Source organism: Sinohyriopsis cumingii, unplaced genomic scaffold (genome assembly GCF_028554795.1).
Source record: "Sinohyriopsis cumingii isolate HCF-2022 unplaced genomic scaffold, ASM2855479v2 utg002136l, whole genome shotgun sequence".
Taxonomy (NCBI): domain Eukaryota; kingdom Metazoa; phylum Mollusca; class Bivalvia; order Unionida; family Unionidae; genus Sinohyriopsis; species Sinohyriopsis cumingii.
Genome location: NW_028316138.1, coordinates 914,952 through 936,454, shown reverse-complemented (window position 1 = coordinate 936,454; position 21,503 = coordinate 914,952). Strand labels below are relative to the sequence as shown.

The 21,503-nt window shown below is 35.4% G+C and overlaps 1 protein-coding gene across 3 annotated transcripts in view; it reads right to left on the bottom strand.

Moving 5' to 3' along the window:
- The window catches only part of LOC149771053 (cardioacceleratory peptide receptor-like), a 56,030-nt gene extending 44,517 nt beyond the window's left edge, over window positions 1–11,513 (bottom strand). For 2 of the 3 annotated variants that reach the window (XM_089948899.1, XM_089948901.1), the window contains exons 1-2: window positions 6,576–6,663; window positions 1,148–1,273 (exon numbers count right to left, since the gene is read on the bottom strand). In XM_089948899.1, the coding sequence (XP_089805025.1) occupies window positions 1,148–1,273; window positions 6,576–6,590 (141 nt within the window). In that variant the 5' untranslated portion in view covers window positions 6,591–6,663. Of the gene's footprint in view, window positions 1–1,147; window positions 1,274–6,575; window positions 6,664–11,101 lie in introns of those variants that run through there. The other variant, XM_089948900.1, reaches the window with a different exon arrangement.
- Between the last annotated feature and the right edge of the window lie 9,990 nt (window positions 11,514–21,503).

Genomic DNA, 21,503 nt, shown 5'->3' with positions numbered 1-21,503 from the left:
TGTTACTGGAAATAAATTTAAAATATGTGATCCTGTTGTGTTAAACGTCTTATGGGCTGTCAATATACAATAAAATACGGTCACCTTTCTTACAACTAAGGGAAAAAAGTGCAAATCGCAATAAATGCACTATAAAATGCAAAAATGTAGCATATACTACGTTGCTATATTTAACGAAGTTTAAACTTAATGTACCAACAACCAATTAAGTAGATGGATGAAAAACTTTGATGCAATGGATTTCTAGGAGACCGGTTGACCATGCGAACGAAAACAAACGAAATCCGGCTACTGAGGTTTCCACCTAATGGGGTAAGGGGAGTTAAATACTAGTTACGTTAACCCATGAAACACCCTTGGTTGGTCATTGTTGTTGTTGTGGGGTTTAACGCCATTTTTCAGCACACGATAGGCTATGCATGGCGGCCAGTATTAATGGTGGAGGAAGAACCCGGGAAAACCCCGGGAAGAACCACCGACCCGCGAGAAGCTACTGGCAAGCTTTCTCACATACCCACATTGGTCGAATCCTAGACTCGAACCCACGCAGACAGAGGTGAGATGGCAGTGATCCATAACGGAGATCGCTTTAAACCACTCGGCCACTCGGGGCCCCTTGGTTGGTCATTTAGTTGTCAATAAAACCTACCACAAGGTCTTGAATCATTTTTATTGGCCAAACATCGAGAGTAATGTAGCTAAATATTACAGATCAAGTCACAATTTTCAAATAATAGTAAAACCAAACCAAAAGAAACCGAAATAAATAGGTCTGGATTCTGTAGGTTGCATAAGCTAATTTCAACGTTAATTTGAATTAGAAACGTCTTTTCATTTTTTTGTTTTTCTTGATGAGGACTTCTTACGCATATATCATAACAAACTAAAATAATACATCATTGACTATATAGAGCAAACAATCCAAGGTGGAGCCTTTGAAACTGTATCAATGTTGCGAGCATACATTTTTTTTTAACACCATGATCTATGTTTAGAGTAGGAGTTATACGATTGTACTCACATGGTGTGATGAAAGAAGTTTCCGGAAACCACACTTGTACCAAACTATGAACATGGAAACTCTAGTCGTCACGGGTTATCTGAAACCATGTCTACGTACCTCTTATTTGAAACCATGTCTACGTACCTCTTGCTCGTCCTCATTCTGCTCCGATTCATTGGTGTACATGAAATCAGGTGTGGTCATTTTTATTTCTGCATATTCCAAATTATCTTGTGTAGCATAATCTGTAGCAGCTAGGCTCAACATGAACTGAAATAAAATATCACACACTGATAACATACTTTAATAAATGTAGATTTATTATGCAATGCCACGACAGTGGCGGGAAACTTATAGTTAATTTTCCTGTCCGTCTCTTTGTCTCATTGGCTTACGTTTGGTGTTTAGGTCAATTCTCCAGCACCATGGTGGCGCATTTGTGTTCCATAAACACAAAGCTATCTAGGAGTTTTCATTATTTAAGAGACTACACATTGTGATATCAACAAGAACTATTACATGTGCCTAATTTCGATTAGATGAACTACGGTTTACTGGACCTATTATTGTTTTTCACCACTATGTTTATACACCATCCGTTGAAACCAGCAATACCAATCCATCCGTATGTACACCCACCCGTGTGTAAGTTTTGTCTTATTTCTGGATGATTCATGTCGTATAGATCATGGAATGTATATGTACGTTCTCGGTCAACACTGGTGTTATGTCCCTAACCCTGCATACCACAACAAGAAAACGTAAGTCGCGCAGATCACTTACAATTAAGTGAGCGATTGTCTTGCTCTCATTACCATCAATTGTACTGTTTGCTATTTAAAAGATGGGGATTGTGTTACTCTACTAAACCCAGCGCAACCTTCTCTATAACTATTGTATTTTTCATTCATTTTTATACGTCTAACAATCTCAAGTGTTTGTCGGGAAAATTTGATCTGAGACACATGCTAGATATATTTTAAACTATTTAAAAATACATTGCTCTGTGAGACACAGTATCATCGAGGATTGATTGTCAAAATCAACGAACATGTCATTTGCAGGACGTTAAAAACATCATCGAACACTTGTAGTCCAAACCAATGAACACGTCATTTACATGAAGTTAACAGTACCATGGAACACTTAATGTCAAAACATACGTATAATTCATTTACAGGAAGGTAACAAAAATACCAGGATAATGATATTTTATGACCTGCTTGTCAGTTCAATATGATCACAAAAATTAACATCTTTCTGGGTTAAATGCCTCAATTTGTGTAAAAGATACGATGCCTAGCTGATAGTCACTATTTGACACAGAGCAAGTATTTGTCAGAACATAGCGGAACATGAGGGTTCTCAACAACATAGTACGAGCTTAACATGAGTTGAAATTGGTCGAATTTTCTAACTCCAGTATTATGTGGACAGCACCAATGTATGTGATAAAGTTATGAAACAACTATTAAATTAAGAAGTGTGTCCACTGAAACAGGAATACATTACATATTAATCAATGTTATGATTCAAACCGGTCAAGACTGGGATGACAGTGAGAAAATTGGTATTGACTGAACTGATTCTGTGCAGTAGTACAGAAAGCAAAGTGATATGGTTTGTGTCTATATATATATATATATATATATATATATATATATATATATATATATATATATATATATATATATATATATATATATATATATATATATGGGGGGGGGGCCTCCGTTAAACGAGTGATCTAAGGTACACGTCTTTACCAATGACAGCCATCTCAGTTCTGTCGGGTGGATTCGAGTATCAGGCTCGGCCAGTGTCGGTATGTGGGAAAATTTGTCAGCATCTTCGCGTGAGTCGGTACCGGGATTTTTCCGGGTTCTTCTCCATCAGTAGATAATCCTAGTTCAAAACGAATCGCTGTGTATAATAGTTTTGCAAATTCTCTGCCTTTTCCAATAACCGTTTCACATATAAACATACAGAAGGAATTTTGCATTGACTGTGTCATTCACGAACAGTTAGCAATGCAAAATTGATTATGCGCCGACATGAAATGTGTGCAAAATGAGTGTCTTACTGCAACAGTAAATTCGTTTGGGTTAGTGTTATGTTTAATTTCCTCTCGCCATACATTCATCAGTAATGCTTTATTTGTCAAAAGAAAACACGTGACTAAACTCTATAATAGTTATCCTTTTGTGGAACTTAATAATACCTGTGTAGAGCAAAAATATAAAAGCTCTCGTGTCATTAGCTCTCTTCCATAATGCAATACAATAAAATAGGAAGTTGAGTATAATAGGAAATTCAATATGTTGTGATTATGATGGACTAGACACCTTCAACACAGATTAGTCATGTGTCCAAAATGGGCATAGTATAGATAGACCACGCCTCGCAGTAAAGGTAGACAAAATATAAATGTGTTCTAGCTATGATGACTTCTACGAACCCTACTTGTCCGCTACGAAAATCTCTTTATCATTTTGATGACGTAGATAGGATTCATCATGGTATCTAGTCAACGACGTAAAGATTAAAGTCTTTATAGAAATATCGCGCAGGAAAAAACTACCTCGGAATTTTTATTTTCGAAATGCAAGATGGGAGATAATTTCATAATTTTTTTTATAAAGGAGACGCATCCGACGATGATTCTTATTTCCATAGTAGGAATGCTGGTAACTATTCCCGAGAACGAAGCAAAGCTAATAGAGAGCAAAACCCTTTGTTTGGCCGAGGGTGTAGAAACTGCGAGAAAAATATGACCAAACGAAACTATTCAGAGTAAATCATGAACGCGACGATAATGAATTCAATGAACATTATTCAAGTTTGAATTTAAAAAGTGGTAGAAGCAACATGTATGTGGAACATAATCATGATGATGACTTGTGTGATCGTCATGACCAAGACTGAGACCATGATGTTTATCATTACGACCATTGGCATCACCAAGACTGAGACCAAAATGTTTATCATTACGACCATAGGCATAACCAAGACTGCGACCATGATGTTTATCATTTCGACCATATGCATCACCAAGACTGCGACCATGTTTATCATTACGACCATGGCCATGATCAAGGCTGATACCATGATGATTATCATTAGGAAGATAGACATGACCAAGACTGCAACCATGATGTTTATCATTACGACCATTGACATGACTAAAAATGCGACCATGGTGTTTATCATGACGAACATTGGCATGACCAAGACTGCGAACATGATGCTTATTATTACGACTATAGGCATGAACAAGACCTCGACCATGATGCTTATCATTGCGACCATAGACGTGACCAAGACTGCGACGATGATGATCACTATTACAACCATTGGCATGACCAAGACTGCAGCCATGATGTTTATCACTACGACCACAGGCAAACCAAGACTGAGACCATGATTATTATCTTTGCGACCATAGACATGACCGAGACTGAGACCATGATGTTTATCTTACGACCATTGAAAAAACCAAGACTGCGACCGCAAATTTATCATTACGACCATTGGTATGACCAAGACTGTTACCATGACGTTTATCATTACGACCATAGGCTTAACAAGACTGAGACCATGATGAGTATCATTACGACCATTTGCATGACCAAGGCTGCAACCATGATGTTTATCATTACGACCACCATAGGCATAACCAAGACTTAGACCATGGTGTTCATCATTACAACCATTGGCATGACCACGACTGCGACCATGATATCTATCCTTACGACCATAGGCATGATCAAGACGGGGACCATTTCGTTTATCATTACGACCATGACCATGACTGAGACCATTATGATTACTATTGCGACCATAGGTATGACCAAGACTGCAACTATGATGTTTATCATTACGATCATAGGCATGGCCAAGACTGGGACCATTTAGCTTATCATTAAGACCATTAGCATGACCAAGACTGTGAATATGATGTTTATCATTACGACTATAGGCATGTTGAAGACTGCAACCATGATGTTTATCATTGCGACCATAGACGTGACCAAGACTGCGACTATGGTGATCCCTATTATAACCAATGGCATGACCAAGACTGCAACCATGATGTTTATCATTACGACTACAAGCATGACTGAGACGATGATGATTATCTTTACAACCATAGATATGACCGAGACTGCGACCATGATGTTTATCGTTACAACCATATGCATCATCAAGACCGAGACCATGATTATTGTCATTACGACCATGGATATGACCAAGGCTGCGACTATGATGTTTATCATTACGATAATTGGCATGACCACGACTGCGACCATGGTGTTTGTCATTGCAACCATAGGCATAACCAAGACTGAGAACATGATTTTTATCATTAAACCATCTTTCTCCTATCTTTCTATCTCTGTTCCAGTCTAAATGAGTATATGCGAAACATGTAGCTTATCGACTTGAAGTAGATGGAATATTAAACAAATTGTGAATCGATCTTAAAATCTCATCAAACAATGATAAACTAATTGATTACAATATCAAAAATGAAAGATGTAGCTCTCGCGTATTGCCGTCCTAAAAGTTTAGTCTTGACGTAAAATCATACTGGTAGCCTGAAGTTAAAAATGCTCGTAATAAGAGCTTGATACTTTCTGAAAATCGAAGGCCAATAGGACTTAAACGAGATTATTGCTAGCAAAATACAACTGCATTTAGTAATACTCAAGAATATGCGACACTGGATTGTGTGGATTTAGATTTAGATGAAGCAGCTGCATTATACATATGTTTTTACGGAGGCTGTATAACAGACAACGTATGAACGACAAATACTTCCAAATGTTGTTTTGAATTAAAATGACTGTGATTTAGCGCCTGTTCTGGATGAAATATGTCGGGCTGTTTGCTAGACATTGTTCTAAATTTTTATCTATCTATCTATCTATCTATCTATCTATCTATCTATCTATCTATAGAGGGCTCTTTATTGATGAACATATTTTTAAAACAGTATGTAATTATGAAGAAATAGCCTCTGACGTAAAACATATCGGATTTAGGAAATCCTCGGACATTGGTAGTATTCAAAATAAATATTTACGTTACAGGGGAGAAAGAACTCGCAGAATTCATCACAACACTTTTTAATTGTATAATAGACCAGTGTTTCCTTGCGACTGAAAAGTTGGGTTCATATATTTCATGGTTGAGGGAAATATAAATTTGACCCTGACAAGTATAGATCTATTTCCTTGTTGTCTGTATTATATAAACTATTTAAAAAGAGCGTATTCAACATACTAAGAAGATGCTGTAATAGTACTAAACAGAATTTCCAAAATACCGAAAAGCAGGGGTTTGAATAGGACTGAGTTACCCGATGATATAACTGGTTGCAAGCACATCAGTCTATTTGCAAAAGATGATTGATATATGTAAGAGGTAGTCCTAAATTGGAACTTCACATTCAACTGTAGTTAAAGCTGTGTATTAGCTTTTAATCAGCAAAGGACATGCTATACGTTTAACCAGAAAATAAAGCAAGCATATGATACTTATTCGAAGAGAACCAAACAGGTTGGTATACCTTGTATTCCATCATGAAATGTTCCTCAAAAGTAGGCAGACAGGGCTTGTCCTAAACGCACCATATTATACCATACTCTTGAAAGATTTGACCCAAATAAAGCTATATCTATCTAATCCTCAAACCTCAGTCAGCTTGTTCCAAAAAACAGGAAATCATTAGCCGTTTATACGTGCGATGTTTGGTCCAACATCACTTCAACGACTTAAGAAAACTCGATGTATATGAGCATCATTGTACCAAATATTCTGAATGGTTTTCATCACACAACACTGTCTGGAATTAGCAAAAGCTTAATGATGACAAAGAGAAATGTATCAGGAATTCATTATAGGAAACTGGAGTTCTTTATAAATTGTTCCATCTTCCAGAGAATGCAGCATCAAAACTAATCGTTGTATTTGGATCGCACATAAAACTTTCAAAAAAAAAGAAAAAAAAAAAAGAAAAAAACAGAAGAGGTAAAGCAGAAAGGTTTTATTCCCAAATAGGTGGTACGTAGAACGAATATAACATTTATAGGTGTATTGACATGCTTGTTAGAGACAAAATAGTTCCATAAAAAATACAGTGGAAACACCACGTTATAAAGGATTATACTTGCAAGTATGAAAACAAGCACTTTACAAACTTGTGCAATACTTACATATCCCACAAAATCATTAAAAATATTCATACTTCTGAAAGACCCTCAAATGTTTGGCAAATTTCAAAACCAGCAGGAAAGTTACCGCTAAGAACAACGTTCTGATAAAGGTTAGAATTAATGCCATACAAGTTTATGATCACTGCTTCAGTGATCTCTACATCTCGAATATGTGTATTCCTTTCTTAGTAATAAGGTAGATTTTCAAATTATCAAGGTTCGGAATACATGTGATGGTAGAAACCAACATAGTCATGTGCTCTTGCTCGATATTTTTAACAATACATTAAAATATTATTTATTGCAACGAATAATAATAATGTTTAAAACAACCAAGAATGGGAGGATTGCAAAGAAGTTAGCCTAAGTTTAAAATAAGTACTCTGTTCTCTTGTGACAATCCACAAAGGGGAGCTGCGATTCCAAGAAATTCCTCTCATTTACACCTCTGCTAATTGTATACAACTAATGCATTAGATTTCTTTTAATCCTTTATCTCTGAAAGGAGGAAATCAAGACTGATACTGATGATGATGTAATGATGGACTAATTAATAATAATAATAATAATAATAATAATAATAATAATGTTTTATTTATAGACTGTGACTCGTTATTCAAGGGCTATTCTCCCTTGAGGCCCTCTTAAGGAGAGTATAACAATGCACATTATATGAAGATAGCAATAATTACTGTTTACTTTAACATGTTTAGTATTAAAATATTAAATTCCATTATCTATTAGAAGCACATACATGCTCATGATATCTCTTCTTAAATACTCTAATATTTCCAGCATATTTTACATGTAGTGAAAGCTTGTTCCACAAAACTGTACCACAGTATTGGAAGCTCATTTTAAATCGCTCTGTTCTTGGTTTTGGTGCTAGAAGGTTTCCATGTGATATTGATCTCAACTTGTATTGTGTTGAAAAAGGCCTGAAATTACTGTTAACACCAACATGTCACGTGGCCTGACTTGTATTGTTTTGATATCTATTTTGATATTGTAACCTATTTTACATTATTGTGCAACTACAGCTTTAATTTTCTAGCGATGTAGGTATCTCCAAACCTTAATTGACTGATATGGAAATCTCTTTTCTATTTTGACGCTCTACATTGTAGATAGGATCGCCATCGTAGTAATTGGCGAATAGCCAAATCGTAACTACCTGCCACCAGCTGAATATCAACTTTCGTTGCGTTTATTAAAGGCAACATGTGGTTAGTTCTTTCCTGATACATAGTGTGCAGTCTGGCTTCAAGAACGCCATGCCGCACTAGTGCTTTGAAACTTGGACAGTTTGCACTATGTAACACGCGTTAGTTTTTGTTGTATTAAAATTTTACTTTCAACAGCCAAAAGCCAAATAAAAACAAAAGGACTTTGCTTATGCGGAATATGCGCAACAACCGAGTATGTGTTTATCTCAATTATTGCTCTTGTATCTCATTTATGGCGGTGTATCATTTTAATTAGCATGTGTTACGATATGTGTCTTATTTATGGCGATTGGTCAGTTCAACGAGTATGTGTGACGATATGTGTCTTTTTCATGGTGATTGGGTAGCTTACTGCATACAGATTTATAAGCTATTCGTCGTCTTCCAATCACAAAATTAAGTTCTTAAATAAACCGAATATATTTTACAAACAATTTAAAATGAAACGAAAATTGCATGTCATTCTGTTAAAATAAAAAAGAATTATCTTTGGAGAACCACTGAAAGTATTTCGACTACGTACAAGGGGTAAAGAATCAATTCAAAGTGATACTGGGGACAAATTTGAATGTTTATGTCAACCCCGATCTTCGTCAATAATTGCTGAATGAGTTTTGTGCAAGTTTGATCATACTGTATTTTTCTCAAGTAGAAAAGCAAGGACTTAGTAAGAGCATAACACCTTCTGCATGTACTATGGATGTGTAATATTATTTTCATGCGCTGTACATGTGTTATAATTTGTTATGCGCTACGTATGTTATAATTTATCGTGCACTATAAATGTGCAATAATTTGGCATGCATTAAACATGTTTTACAATTTTCATTTCATATATGTATTAATAGTTGTCATGTCATAACACGTAATATAATTTGTTATGCACCATAGATGTGATATCATTTATCCTGGGCTACACGTGTTATGATTTGGCATGCACTATACATGTGAAGAATTTGCCATATGTTGTAATTTGTCATGCATTATACGTGAATACTATAATTTGTTTTGCACATACGCAGACGATTATCGATTACACGAGTTAAGAGTTTAAATGATCGGTCATGCACGTTAAAATTTTTTTTAATAAGAATGCGGACGAATTATCTCACTTGCTGCAAATGTACTTTGTCCTATTGACAGATAATCAATCAAAGGTAGTCGTAGCCTGCTGGGTTTATATTTATTGTTGAATAAAACATTCCATCTAAACGAAACTGATGCAATTTATGAAAAAAGAAAAAAGGTTCGATTTGCATTTTACTTTTTTTGTCCAGAAAAATAAATAAAAAAGCAAAGATTCGTGTTCCAAAATAAAAGTTAGATATAGTTTCTTACACGTGTTCCTATACACGCACATTCTCATCTACCCGTTCTACCCTTTTTATGTACTTGGATATCAGTCTTTATACCTGTCTAGTTTCTGTACGTCGATACCTATGCATGTAGACATGTTATTTAGGTGTATACATTTGCTGTATGTTGTGTCGTGTTGTTATGGCAGTATTTGGTGAGCAAACACATTTGATATGTCGGACACCTTCTCCGCTGACTAATAAAGAAGAGTAGATTCGTTTTACCTCATTTCTTGCAAGTTTCTTACGTACCCAATAATCTAATGGCACATGGACACATGTGATGAAAGTTTAATAAATAAAAAACATTCATGCCCAGCTTCATGCTCAGCTCATATTGTTTAAGTTTGATTTGTAGTACACTTTTGCGTAGAAGTCTGTTTGTATAACCCTAAGGTCTGGTATGAAAATTGTCGTGTTTCAGGTCATTAGAAAAATTACCAAGTCTGAGAATTGTGACGTAACGAATTGTCAAGAACTTGCTCAGATCTTTTTTTTCTCTCGAATTGACCAGAACTATGTATAAGACTAAGTAAAAGTTAGTCGTTATTTTCCTAAAATAGTTGCATAGTTGTTTTTTGTTGTTGTTTGGGTGGTGGGGGTGGTGGACAATATCGCGAAGCCGTCCCCAACCCCATATAATGCGGTTTGGAAATATCAGTAGGTTGATTCCATAATTCTCATGTTGTTTCTACATACATTACAATTTCTTTTCACTTATACCCGTATGAATTTGATTTTAAAATGATTACGGAATCAAATAAGGCTGAATTCACAACCGCGTTTTACTTGGGTGGGAATGTCTTCACTATATTGCCGCTGTTTTAGTGATACAAGGAATAATATCGAGTAACTATAAATCTATTTCCGAGAGGCGCTTGTATAATTCCGGAACAGGCTACTCACAGTATGCAGACTAGAAGAATTTTGAACGCCAGTCTAATGTTTAAACTTTAGGACGAGAACTTAATAATTGACTTTACAATCAGGTTTAACAAAAATTAGTGAACCAGTCGATTCACCGACCCCGTTTGATACCATTTTCCTACACCGAACTCTTTAGTTTGTGCACGTCAGCGATGGTGCCCTTCATATTGCCTTTACCATCGAGAATGTGGTAGGTACCTTAAGATTCTCCTGTCCGACTATGCTGACAACAATTTTTAAATGTCTATACAAATGATGTATAATGGCTTGTCGATATATATATATATATATATATATATATATATATATATATATATATATATATATATATATATATAAGATTCATGTTCGCTGGAAATATAATGTACTTACAGTTTTATCCATAGGCGCAGTTCAGTTAGCTTCAGTAATACAACTCATTTCACGCATCATTCAGTTGTTACAAAGGCTCACAAGGAAAAGCACATGCTGTTCTGATCAGAGGATGTATTTTCATATGCAGCTATTTGTCATATGGCTCATTTTATGCAACGCTCCGGTTTCAACCACTCAAATGCGTTAATTGGAGTGCTTCTAAGCAAACGTGTTTATATGTTTACTAAATTACATGTGACAAGAGTTTGGTCACGTGTGTGAGTGTAAATGATAAAGTGATCTCCCACATGTTTTGCAATAATAGAAGCTGCGTTTGTTCTGAAGCGTTCTCTGCGTCTGGTTAACTCTGACCAGCAGGCTCTAATTCAGCCAGATTAAATAATATTCTTTATGATGGTTTATAAACAAATAATAGCTGATGTCAAAATATCAACTACTAGCCTACCTACCAACCCACCTCAAACCCACCCACCCACCTACCTACCAGCCTACCTACGTACCTACCAATCAATTATCTATCTATCTATCAAGCTCTTTCTCTCTCTCTCTCTCTCTCTCTCTCTCTCTCTCTCTCTCTCTCTCTCTATATATATATATATATATATATGGTGACTCTTTCAAGGTATGAAGGATGTGAAGTACGTCAGTCAGTTTTTGTTTCAATCTATATTTACTATTACGCATATTTAAAACACACCAGTGGCAGCGTCACTGGGGGAGAAGGTGCGGGGGGTGCGGACCGCACCGGGTAACACCATCAGAGGGGGTGACACAAAAATTACTGTCTAGAAATTTTTTGAGTTTTTGTGCAGGAAGTAGGTCAAATGGGTTGACACCATGAGTTACCGCACTGGGTGATACCATCCTAGTGACGTCACTGAAACATCCGTATTCTTAAAACAGCAAAAATAAGAGCACGCTGCAGAGAGAATCGTGTCGGGGATTCCAATTTATGAGCATTTTCTATGCTGATTGTGTGCTAGTATTTTACAGGTAAGTAATGATTAGCTATATAAAAGGTCGTTAAATGCAGACGATATATCTGCCGAATAAATAAAGATTTTTGCGCATATTATATATATATATATATATATATATATATATATATATATATATATATATATATATATATATGTGCTTGAAAGTATGTGTGTTCGTGCTTCTCCATTATTCATGCATTACAATTACAGCTTGCTTGGACTGTAAAGTAGGTCCGATACGTTCTCCTTCATGTCATAAGAGGTAAATATCACTGGTCAACAGTGAAATCATTACTGACTTGAAAAGGCCCTAATCTGTAGTATTTTGGTGTGCCGAACACGAATATAACCGTGAAAAATTTGTATTGGCTCTCGTTTTGATGATATTCATATACCTCATTTTCTATGTTTCACTGTGTAAATTTCTCCAGTAGGACTGCAGCAACATCCGGAATAATGATGTAACATTGCATAATACCATCATGCTCACATCATCCACAGTTGATTGCATCATTTTCTGATGCAATGCAATACTAATGCCATGCGGCTGCTGAAGTAAGTTGACGTCAGCAGTGTACTATACATGTGTAGGCCTATTATACTAATGCCAGGCGGCTGCTGAAGCTGACGTAAGCAGTGTACTATATAAAGCCCAATCAGATAGGTTCAGCATTTAAAATATTTTAGACGTTGTGCGAGACAGTTCAAGCTACTGTTACATAAAACTTATTATTTTATCCATTTACGTACAATAAAGAACAGTAATGCCTCGAAAGTGTGTTAATACCGCGGACAATTTTTGCTATATTTGTGGGGAAGTGACATTTGCCAACCAGAAGAAAAGTATCAATTCTCAAGTGAAGAAGGCATATCATCTTTACTTCGGATGCAAGGTTGGTGACCAAGACAAGCCTTGGGCTCCGCATATATGCTGTGCTACATGTACAACACAGCTTTCACAGTGGTTGAATTGCAAAAGGTCATCAATGCCGTTTGCAGTCCCAATGGTGTGGAGAGAGCCAAGCAACCACCTAAATGACTGTTACTTCTGCTTGGTTCCTCCTCTTTCCGGCGGAATAACGAAGCGAAAGAAGTCGAGAATAGTCTACCCAAACATTCCGTCTGCATTGAGACCAGTTCCACATGGTGAGGGACTTCCTATTCCAGAACCTCCAGCAGAATATTCTCTTGATTCATCTGACGAAGACAAAGGTGAGTCGACCTGTTCTTCTCCTGGTCCATCAGCATGCAGTGATCCAGATTTTCACTGTGGTGCATCATCAACCCCACACAGAATAACACAGGAAGAACTAAATGACCTGATTCGTGATTTGGACTTATCAAAGAACAAGGCAGAATTGCTAGGATCAAGACTCCAACAATGGAATCTTCTAGAAGAAGATGTCACAATTACTGCATATCGAAAGCGCCACCAGCAATTGGAGCCTTTCTTCAGAAAGGAAAGTAATCTGATATTCTGTTCCGATATTGAGGGCCTCATGAATGCTTTAAAAATCACTCATGACCCACAAGAATGGAGACTATTTGTGGACTCTTCGAAACTGAGTCTCAAGGCTGTGCTTTTGCACAATGGAAACATTCTTCCATCTATTCCAGTAGCGTATGCTGTCCACATGAAAGAGACATACGATAACTTAAGGCAGCTACTGAATTCCATTGAGTATAACAAGTACAGCTGGCACCTCTGTGGTGATTTGAAGGTAGTTGCCCTTTTAATGGGACTGCAGCAAGGATATACAAAATACATGTGTTTCTTATGCGAGTGGGATAGCCGAGCAAGGGAAATGCACTACATGAGGAAGGAATGGACTCACAGGCAGAATGTAGCCATTGGAGAGAAGAATATCCAACACCCAGCTCTGGTTGAGGCTCAGAAAATCTTGCTACCACCCCTTCACATCAAACTAGGTTTGATGAAGAACTTCGTGAAAGCCATTGACCGGACTTTGCCAGCATTCCGATACCTGCATGAAAAATTCCCTCGACTCAGCGAAGCAAAGATTAAAGAGGGAGTTTTTGTGGGTCCTCAGATTCGAGAGCTTTTCAAAGATGACCGGTTCAACAACTTGCTGGAAGGTGACGCGAAACAAGCATGGAATGCTTTTCGCCTAGTTTCTACAAACTTCCTCGGAAATGTTACGGCAGAAAACTATAAGGAACTAGTAGAAGACATGTTGATGAAGTATAAGAAACTTGGCTGCAATATGTCTCTAAAGATTCACTTCCTTCATTCCCATTTGGATTTCTTTCCTAGCAACTGTGGTATTGTTAGTGATGAACACGGCGAACGTTTTCATCAAGATATCGCAACAATGGAACAAAGATACCAGGGAAAATGGTCCACTACAATGCTGGCTGACTACTGCTGGACACTCCTCAGAGATGCTCCCGAACAGCTGTACAAGAGACAGGCGAAGAAATCTAAGATGTAGTCAATGACTTGATTTTTTATAGGTAGGCTATTACAGTTGACCTTTTACTATTGGAATGCATTTCGTTATGTAAACATTAATTTCTTGCAGATTACAAAAAAACTAGAGCCAATTTTGCAATTTGACTGTCATATTCGTGTTCAGCACATAAAAATTGATAAGAATTGACTAATTTTATTTCAGTAACATGACTTTTGTAAAAATTTGTTGTCCAGTGTTATCCATTGTATCATTACAAATGTAAAAGGATGGTGATTATCCAATGTATCATTACAAATGTAACAGGATGGTGATTATCCACTGTATCATTACAAATGTAAAAGGATGGGGATTATCCAATGTATCATTAAAAATGTAAAAGGATGGTGATTATCCAATGTATCATTACAAATGTAAAAGGATGGTATTATCTAATGTATCATTACAAATGTAAAAGGATGGTGATTATCCATTGTATCATTACAAATGTAAAAGGATGGTATTATCTAATGTATCATTACAAATGTAAAAGGATGGTGATTATCCACTATATCATTGCAAATGTAAAAGGATGGTGATTATCCACTATATCATTACAAATGTAAAAGGATGGTGATTATCCAATGTATCATTACAAATGTAAAAGGATGGTGATTATCCACTGTATCATTACAAATGTAAAAGAATGGTGATTATCCACTGAATCATTACAAATGTAAAAGGATGGTGATTATCTACTGTATCATTAAAAATGTAAAAGGATGGTGATTATCCACTGTATCATTAAAAATGTAAAAGGATGGTGATTGTCCACTGTATCATTAAAAATGTAAAAGGATGGTGATTGTCCAATGTATCATTACAAATGTAAAAGGATGGTGATTATCCACTGTATCATTACAAATGTAAAATGATGGTGATTATCCACTGAATCATTACAAATGTAAAAGGATGGTGATTATCCAATGTATCATTACAAATGTAACAGGATGGTGATTATCCACTGTATCATTACAAATGTAAAAGGATGGTGATTATCCACTGAATCATTACAAATGTAAAAGGATGGTGATTTTCCACTGAATCATTAAAAATGTAAAAGGATGGTGATTATCCACTGAATCATTAAAAATGTAAAAGGATGGTGATTATCCACTGTATCATTAAAAATGTAAAAGGATGGTGATTATCCACTGTATCATTACAAATGTAAAAGGATGGTGATTATCCAATGTATCATTACAAATGTAAAAGGATGGTGATTATCCAATGTATCATTACAAATGTAAAAGGATGGTGATTATCCAATGTATCATTACAAATGTAAAAGGATGGTGATTATCCACTGTATCATTACAAATGTAAAAGGATGGTGATTATCCACTGAATCATTACAAATGTAAAAGGATGGTGATTATCCACTGTATCATTAAAAATGTAAAAGGATGGTGATTATCCACTGTATCATTAAAAATGTAAAAGGATGGTGATTATCCACTGTATCATTACAAATGTAAAAGGATGGTGATTATCCACTGAATCATTAAAAATGTAAAAGGATGGTGATTATCCAATGTATCATTAAGAATGTAAAAGGATGGTCATTATCCAATGTATCATTACAAATGTAAAAGGATGGTGATTATCCAATGTATCATTACAAATGTAAAAAGATGGTCATTATCCACTGTATCATTACAAATGTGAAAGGATGGTGATTATCCACTGTATCATTACAAATGTAAAAGGATGGTGATTATCCACTATATCATTACAAATGTAAAAGGATGGTGATTATCCGATGTATCATTAAAAATGTAAAAGGATGGTGATTATCCAATGTATCATTACAAATGTAAAAGGATGGTGATTATCCATTGTATCATTCAAAATGTAAAAGGATGGTGATTATCCAATGTATCATTGCAAATGTAAAAGGATGGTGATTATCCACTGTATTATTACAAATGTAAAAGGATGGTGATTATCCAATGTATCATTACAAATGTAAAAGGATGGTGATTATCCACTGTATCATTAAAAATGTAAAAGGATGGTGATTATCCAATGTATCATTGCAAATGTAAAAGGATGGTGATTATCCACTGTATCATTACAAATGTAAAAGGATGGTGATTATCCACTGTATCATTACAAATGTGAAAGGATGGTGATTATCCAATGTATCATTACAAATGTAAAATGATGGTGATTATCCATTGCATCATTACAAATGTAGAAGGATGGTATTATCTAATGTATCATTACAAATGTAAAAGAATGGTGATTATCCACTGTATCATTACACATGTAAAAGGATGGTGATTATCCAATGTATCATTACAAATGTAAAAGGATGGTGATTAAGTGATATGCTTAAACTTACTTTCTAATATAATGTTACACGTATAAGAGTGAAGAGAAAGATATCTACTTTTATTTCATAGAAATACATTCATGAAAACACACATACACGCACCCAGAAAATGGAGATGTTAATAAAGGAGGACAAAGAGGATGGAGAGACAGAAATATTCACATATAAATACATAAATATTTGATGTTTGTAGTGCATATGCAAAGTTATACCCTCACCTTACCATATGTACGCATGTGAGCTACCCTAAAAACTCTTCCCATGCAAGCTACTTTTCCATAAATATCTGTCTCATCTTCATTTTATTTCTCACAGAAATGTCTTTCAAATAGTTGGGCATTATAAGCGTGTGAATAAAGTAAAAAATAAAGTACAAGTTTTCTTTGTATTTCTTTGGTCCTTTGTTAGTTTCCCTCCCCGTGACATTAAACTCAATAGGAGTAAGGTATTACCTTTTTTGTAGTGTAGACAGACATAACACATTGACCCATAAGTATCCACGCAAGCTAATTGCTATTTACAAAGCTACTGGCTGGTCGACAGTTTATTACATTCTTTGTAGTTTAATTAAAAGGTTTCAAATATGAATTTTTTTCTTATTTATCTCACTTCGAATTCACCTCACCATCATATGGAGGCTTGTGGACATATTAGCCAGTGATTGAGGAGTCACTAATACTTTTCACAAGATCTTGAATCATTTTTATTGGCCGAATATTTAAAGTGATACTTCTAAATACTGTAGATTTTGTCACAGTTGTCAAATGGTATGAAATCCCTCTCAGAAGATACCCAAGACTTAGCTGAGACCTATTTGACGGACCATTTAGCAGAATAACGGTAGGCTTTGTGTGTCACTTACGAAGACCAAGTCAGGCAACCAATACTAGCTGACCGTAGTGCGTGCGTTCACAAAATTTCCAAAGGCAGTCCCTTTGCGAATTTTAAAACCACTGTTAAATTATGTTATTTTACACTTGTTTGCCTTCCCAACCCCTGTCTAGTCCGATCACGAATCAAATTTCACGTCTGAACTTTTACAACAAGTTATGCAGGGAAGAATTGGGAAAAGGGTGTTCATTTGCTATTCTTTGCTGTTAGGGAATCAGTTCAAGAATCGTGATATTTTAGTCCTAGTTTAGGAACACATTGTCAGCGGGCCATTAAAGGGATTAAAAGCAAAACTTCTTTCAAGTGAAGATTCCGAACTTAATCTTCTTGACTATGTATTTGTCCTCAATATAATTTGTCAAAGTCTTAAAAAATGACAAGAACTAACAGTCATTCTCCTACGTCAAAAATTAAATTAAGGCATGTCAGAAATACAAAGGAAAGGAGTTTTCAGCACGTTGTTAGAGTTTTTGCTTCATTGCCCATAACTGAAAATCTTCTTCAGGCTACCGTTTATGGTCCTTACACCATTGAAAACAAAGTAAATGACTTATATTATTGACACATCTGGTAGGCGGAAACAGAGACAACTTTGTAATGTAAATATATTAAAGGAGTAACTGATAGATGAAGCGGAGTTAATTATTCAAACAAGTTAGTTGTACTTGTCCCGCACAGTGAGGATGTCAACAATGAAAGCCATTAGGACTCTACTGACTATGATTTAACCAATCAGAATTCAGAAACATTAAACAATCTGGACCAGAAACTCTCACATCTACAGCCACAAGAAGAGTAAAATAAAACATGAGTATTGTTCCAACACGAACATAATACAATATATAATGACGTTAAAATTGTAGATTCTTCACCCGTGAAACAAGATCTTTACAGGATGAATGCTGCATGCAGAAATGTTTGGAAAAGGAAATTCAATATTTTCTAGAGAATGATTTAATTGAAAAAAGTAAAAGTAACTGGAGTTCACCATGTATTTTTGTTTCTAAGCCAGATAATACATTCCGCATGTGTACTGTCTATAGAAAATGGAACAGTGTGGCCAAAACAGATTCATTTCTAACACCAAGAATCGATGACTGCATTGTCAAATTTAGAAATTCCAAATATGTCAAAATGTTGACCTCCTAAAATGATTCCGACAAATTCCACTCACGGAAAAAGCAAAGGACTTTTATATCAAATGAAACGATGTCTTTGGTATGCTTGTCTCACATTTTTAGGACATATTGTGGGATTGGTCAATTTAAAACTGTCTAAAGTAAGCTTAAGTCTATCTCTGAATTCCCAGTATCTACTAGTAAAAAGCAATTGGTGCCAGTTTTTTGTATGGCTGGATATTATCGGAAATTTTGTTCAAATTTCTCAATAATTGCCGACCCTCTGACAAATTTGTTGAGTAAGAAATGCAAATTTCATTGGTCTGACAATTGTCCGGAAGATTTTGTTGAATTAAAGGGTCATACTTAAAAGTACATAAGTTCTTTCATCTCCAAATTTCAGTTAATTACTTAAATATCTTTTGATGCAGTTGATGTAGGGGTTGGTGAATTATTGATTCAAGAAGACAAAACTGGTGTGGATCATCCAGTGTGCTATTATTCTATAAAAAAAGACCTAAACAAGCATCATATAAATTATTCCGCAATCGGGAAGAAGTGTTGACTTTGATACTATTTTTGCAACATTTTGAAGTGATATTAGTTCGGCTCCTGCTCCGATTATCTTATTCACTGATCAAAACCCCCTTATGTTCATTAACAAATAAACAACAGCAAAAAAAAAAAAAATAAAAAAAAAAATAATGATAACAAAAAAGAAAAAAAAAAGAAAAAAAAAGATTGCTAAGATTGAGTTTGGTGCTGCAGGAATACAATACTGACACATTACATGATATGATAAAGTGATTGCAGATTGACTCTCACGCGCATAGAAGTACTATATTGATATATTTTGTGCATAGTTTGTGACTTTTATAAGACGTATTCCTATGTATTTTTAATTATTGTAGTTCTATAAGTATATATGACTAGTATGCAAAAGAAAGCTTGATTATAAATCTGTCTTTCTCTTTATCAGGGAAGGTGTATGTATACTTAATTTATATTGTATACCTGCCATTTATCATGAGCGTGATTGAGGGTTTTGGATGAGTACAATGACTACCTGACCTCTTTCATGATTTTAAGTAGCAAACAAAATGTTTATTAGAATATGAGTTTAAGAGTTGAAGAATTTTCCGTCGGAAATATTTCGTTTTACAGACGATTCTATTGTGTTTTACGTCGAGTGGGTGTATATATATATATATATATATATATATATATATATATATATATATATATATTACAGAGACAGAGGGTGACAGAGAGGTTTGTTAAACAATTATTCTTTCCTGTTCTTTGATCTGTGTCTGAAATTTATACATTTATGCATTTAAATTGTTTGCTGGAATTAAAAAGTCCTTAATAATATTTTGGACTAACATATTATTTCAGAATTATCGATAACTCATTGAAAGTCATTCTGGATTACATCATGGAGTACATCAGGGCATTCAAGACTATTGATATATCAGGACACTAAATCTTATTGGAATTCATTTGGAACACTCCATATTATTGGACTTAGATATGGCAATTAGGATTATTTGGAATTTAATTCACAATACTGAAAGTGTGTCGTACATTTTCAATTTTTAACTTGGAGAAAACAGTTATTTGCTGCTTTTATTAAAATATTTTTTTCTCGCTCTTTTGTGTTACATTGTTTAAGACATATAGTAGTAACAATGGAGAACAAACAATATTTTTCAATGCGTATTGTAAACTTTAGTTATTGCACAGAGTTTGCCCAGCTAAAATTCCTTATTGATTAGGTAAACTGTTTTGTAGATACTGAGGACAACTTCATATAATCCTGTTAGACCGGGTCCTTAGCGACAAAATCGTTACTGAAGTCGTATGTGTTTTATTTTTAATTTTAATGTATCTTTAATAATTATAATTTGAGTCATATCGCTACGGTGTCTGCGGTGTGGCAGATTATTTGAGTCATATCGCTACGATGTCTAGCGCTGGGGCATCGTGCTGCAGACATGTATCATTATGTCCCACCCAGTCACATTACCCTGACACCATTCCGACCTTCGGCAGCTGAGACACACCCTAACCACTTAGGCCACCGGAGCGGTCCTTAATGAAGATGAAGAATGGCATAGATCAAAGAATTAACCCTTGTGGTACTTCTGCATTAATGCTTCTCTAAACAGACTGACCAAGATGAATATCTACTCGTTCTTTCCTATCCTTGAGATAGCCATGAAAACGGCCAGACGTTTTGTAGAAATTCCTGCCTACCTAATGCACGAAGACGAAGAGAAGCCTTGCTGATATCCCAGTAATCGGCCCTGGCATCTACCTTCATATTAAGCTTTAATAAACAATGCACGTGGAAGCAGCTTATTAACAATCAGTTAAAAAAAAGACAAAAGGTGGATGTTAGATGATTAGACAGGACACGTTCTAAAGCGTATTTTCTGTACAATCCTCTCGAAAGCCGTTGGGATGCAGCTTCTAAGAGATACTGGGCGGTAAATGCTTCTATTACTTTTGTCGCATATCTTATGCATGGGCACGATTCCACTAACAAGGAAACTGACACATATTTAGTGAATAATTAAATAAGTGTGTGCGAGGTTC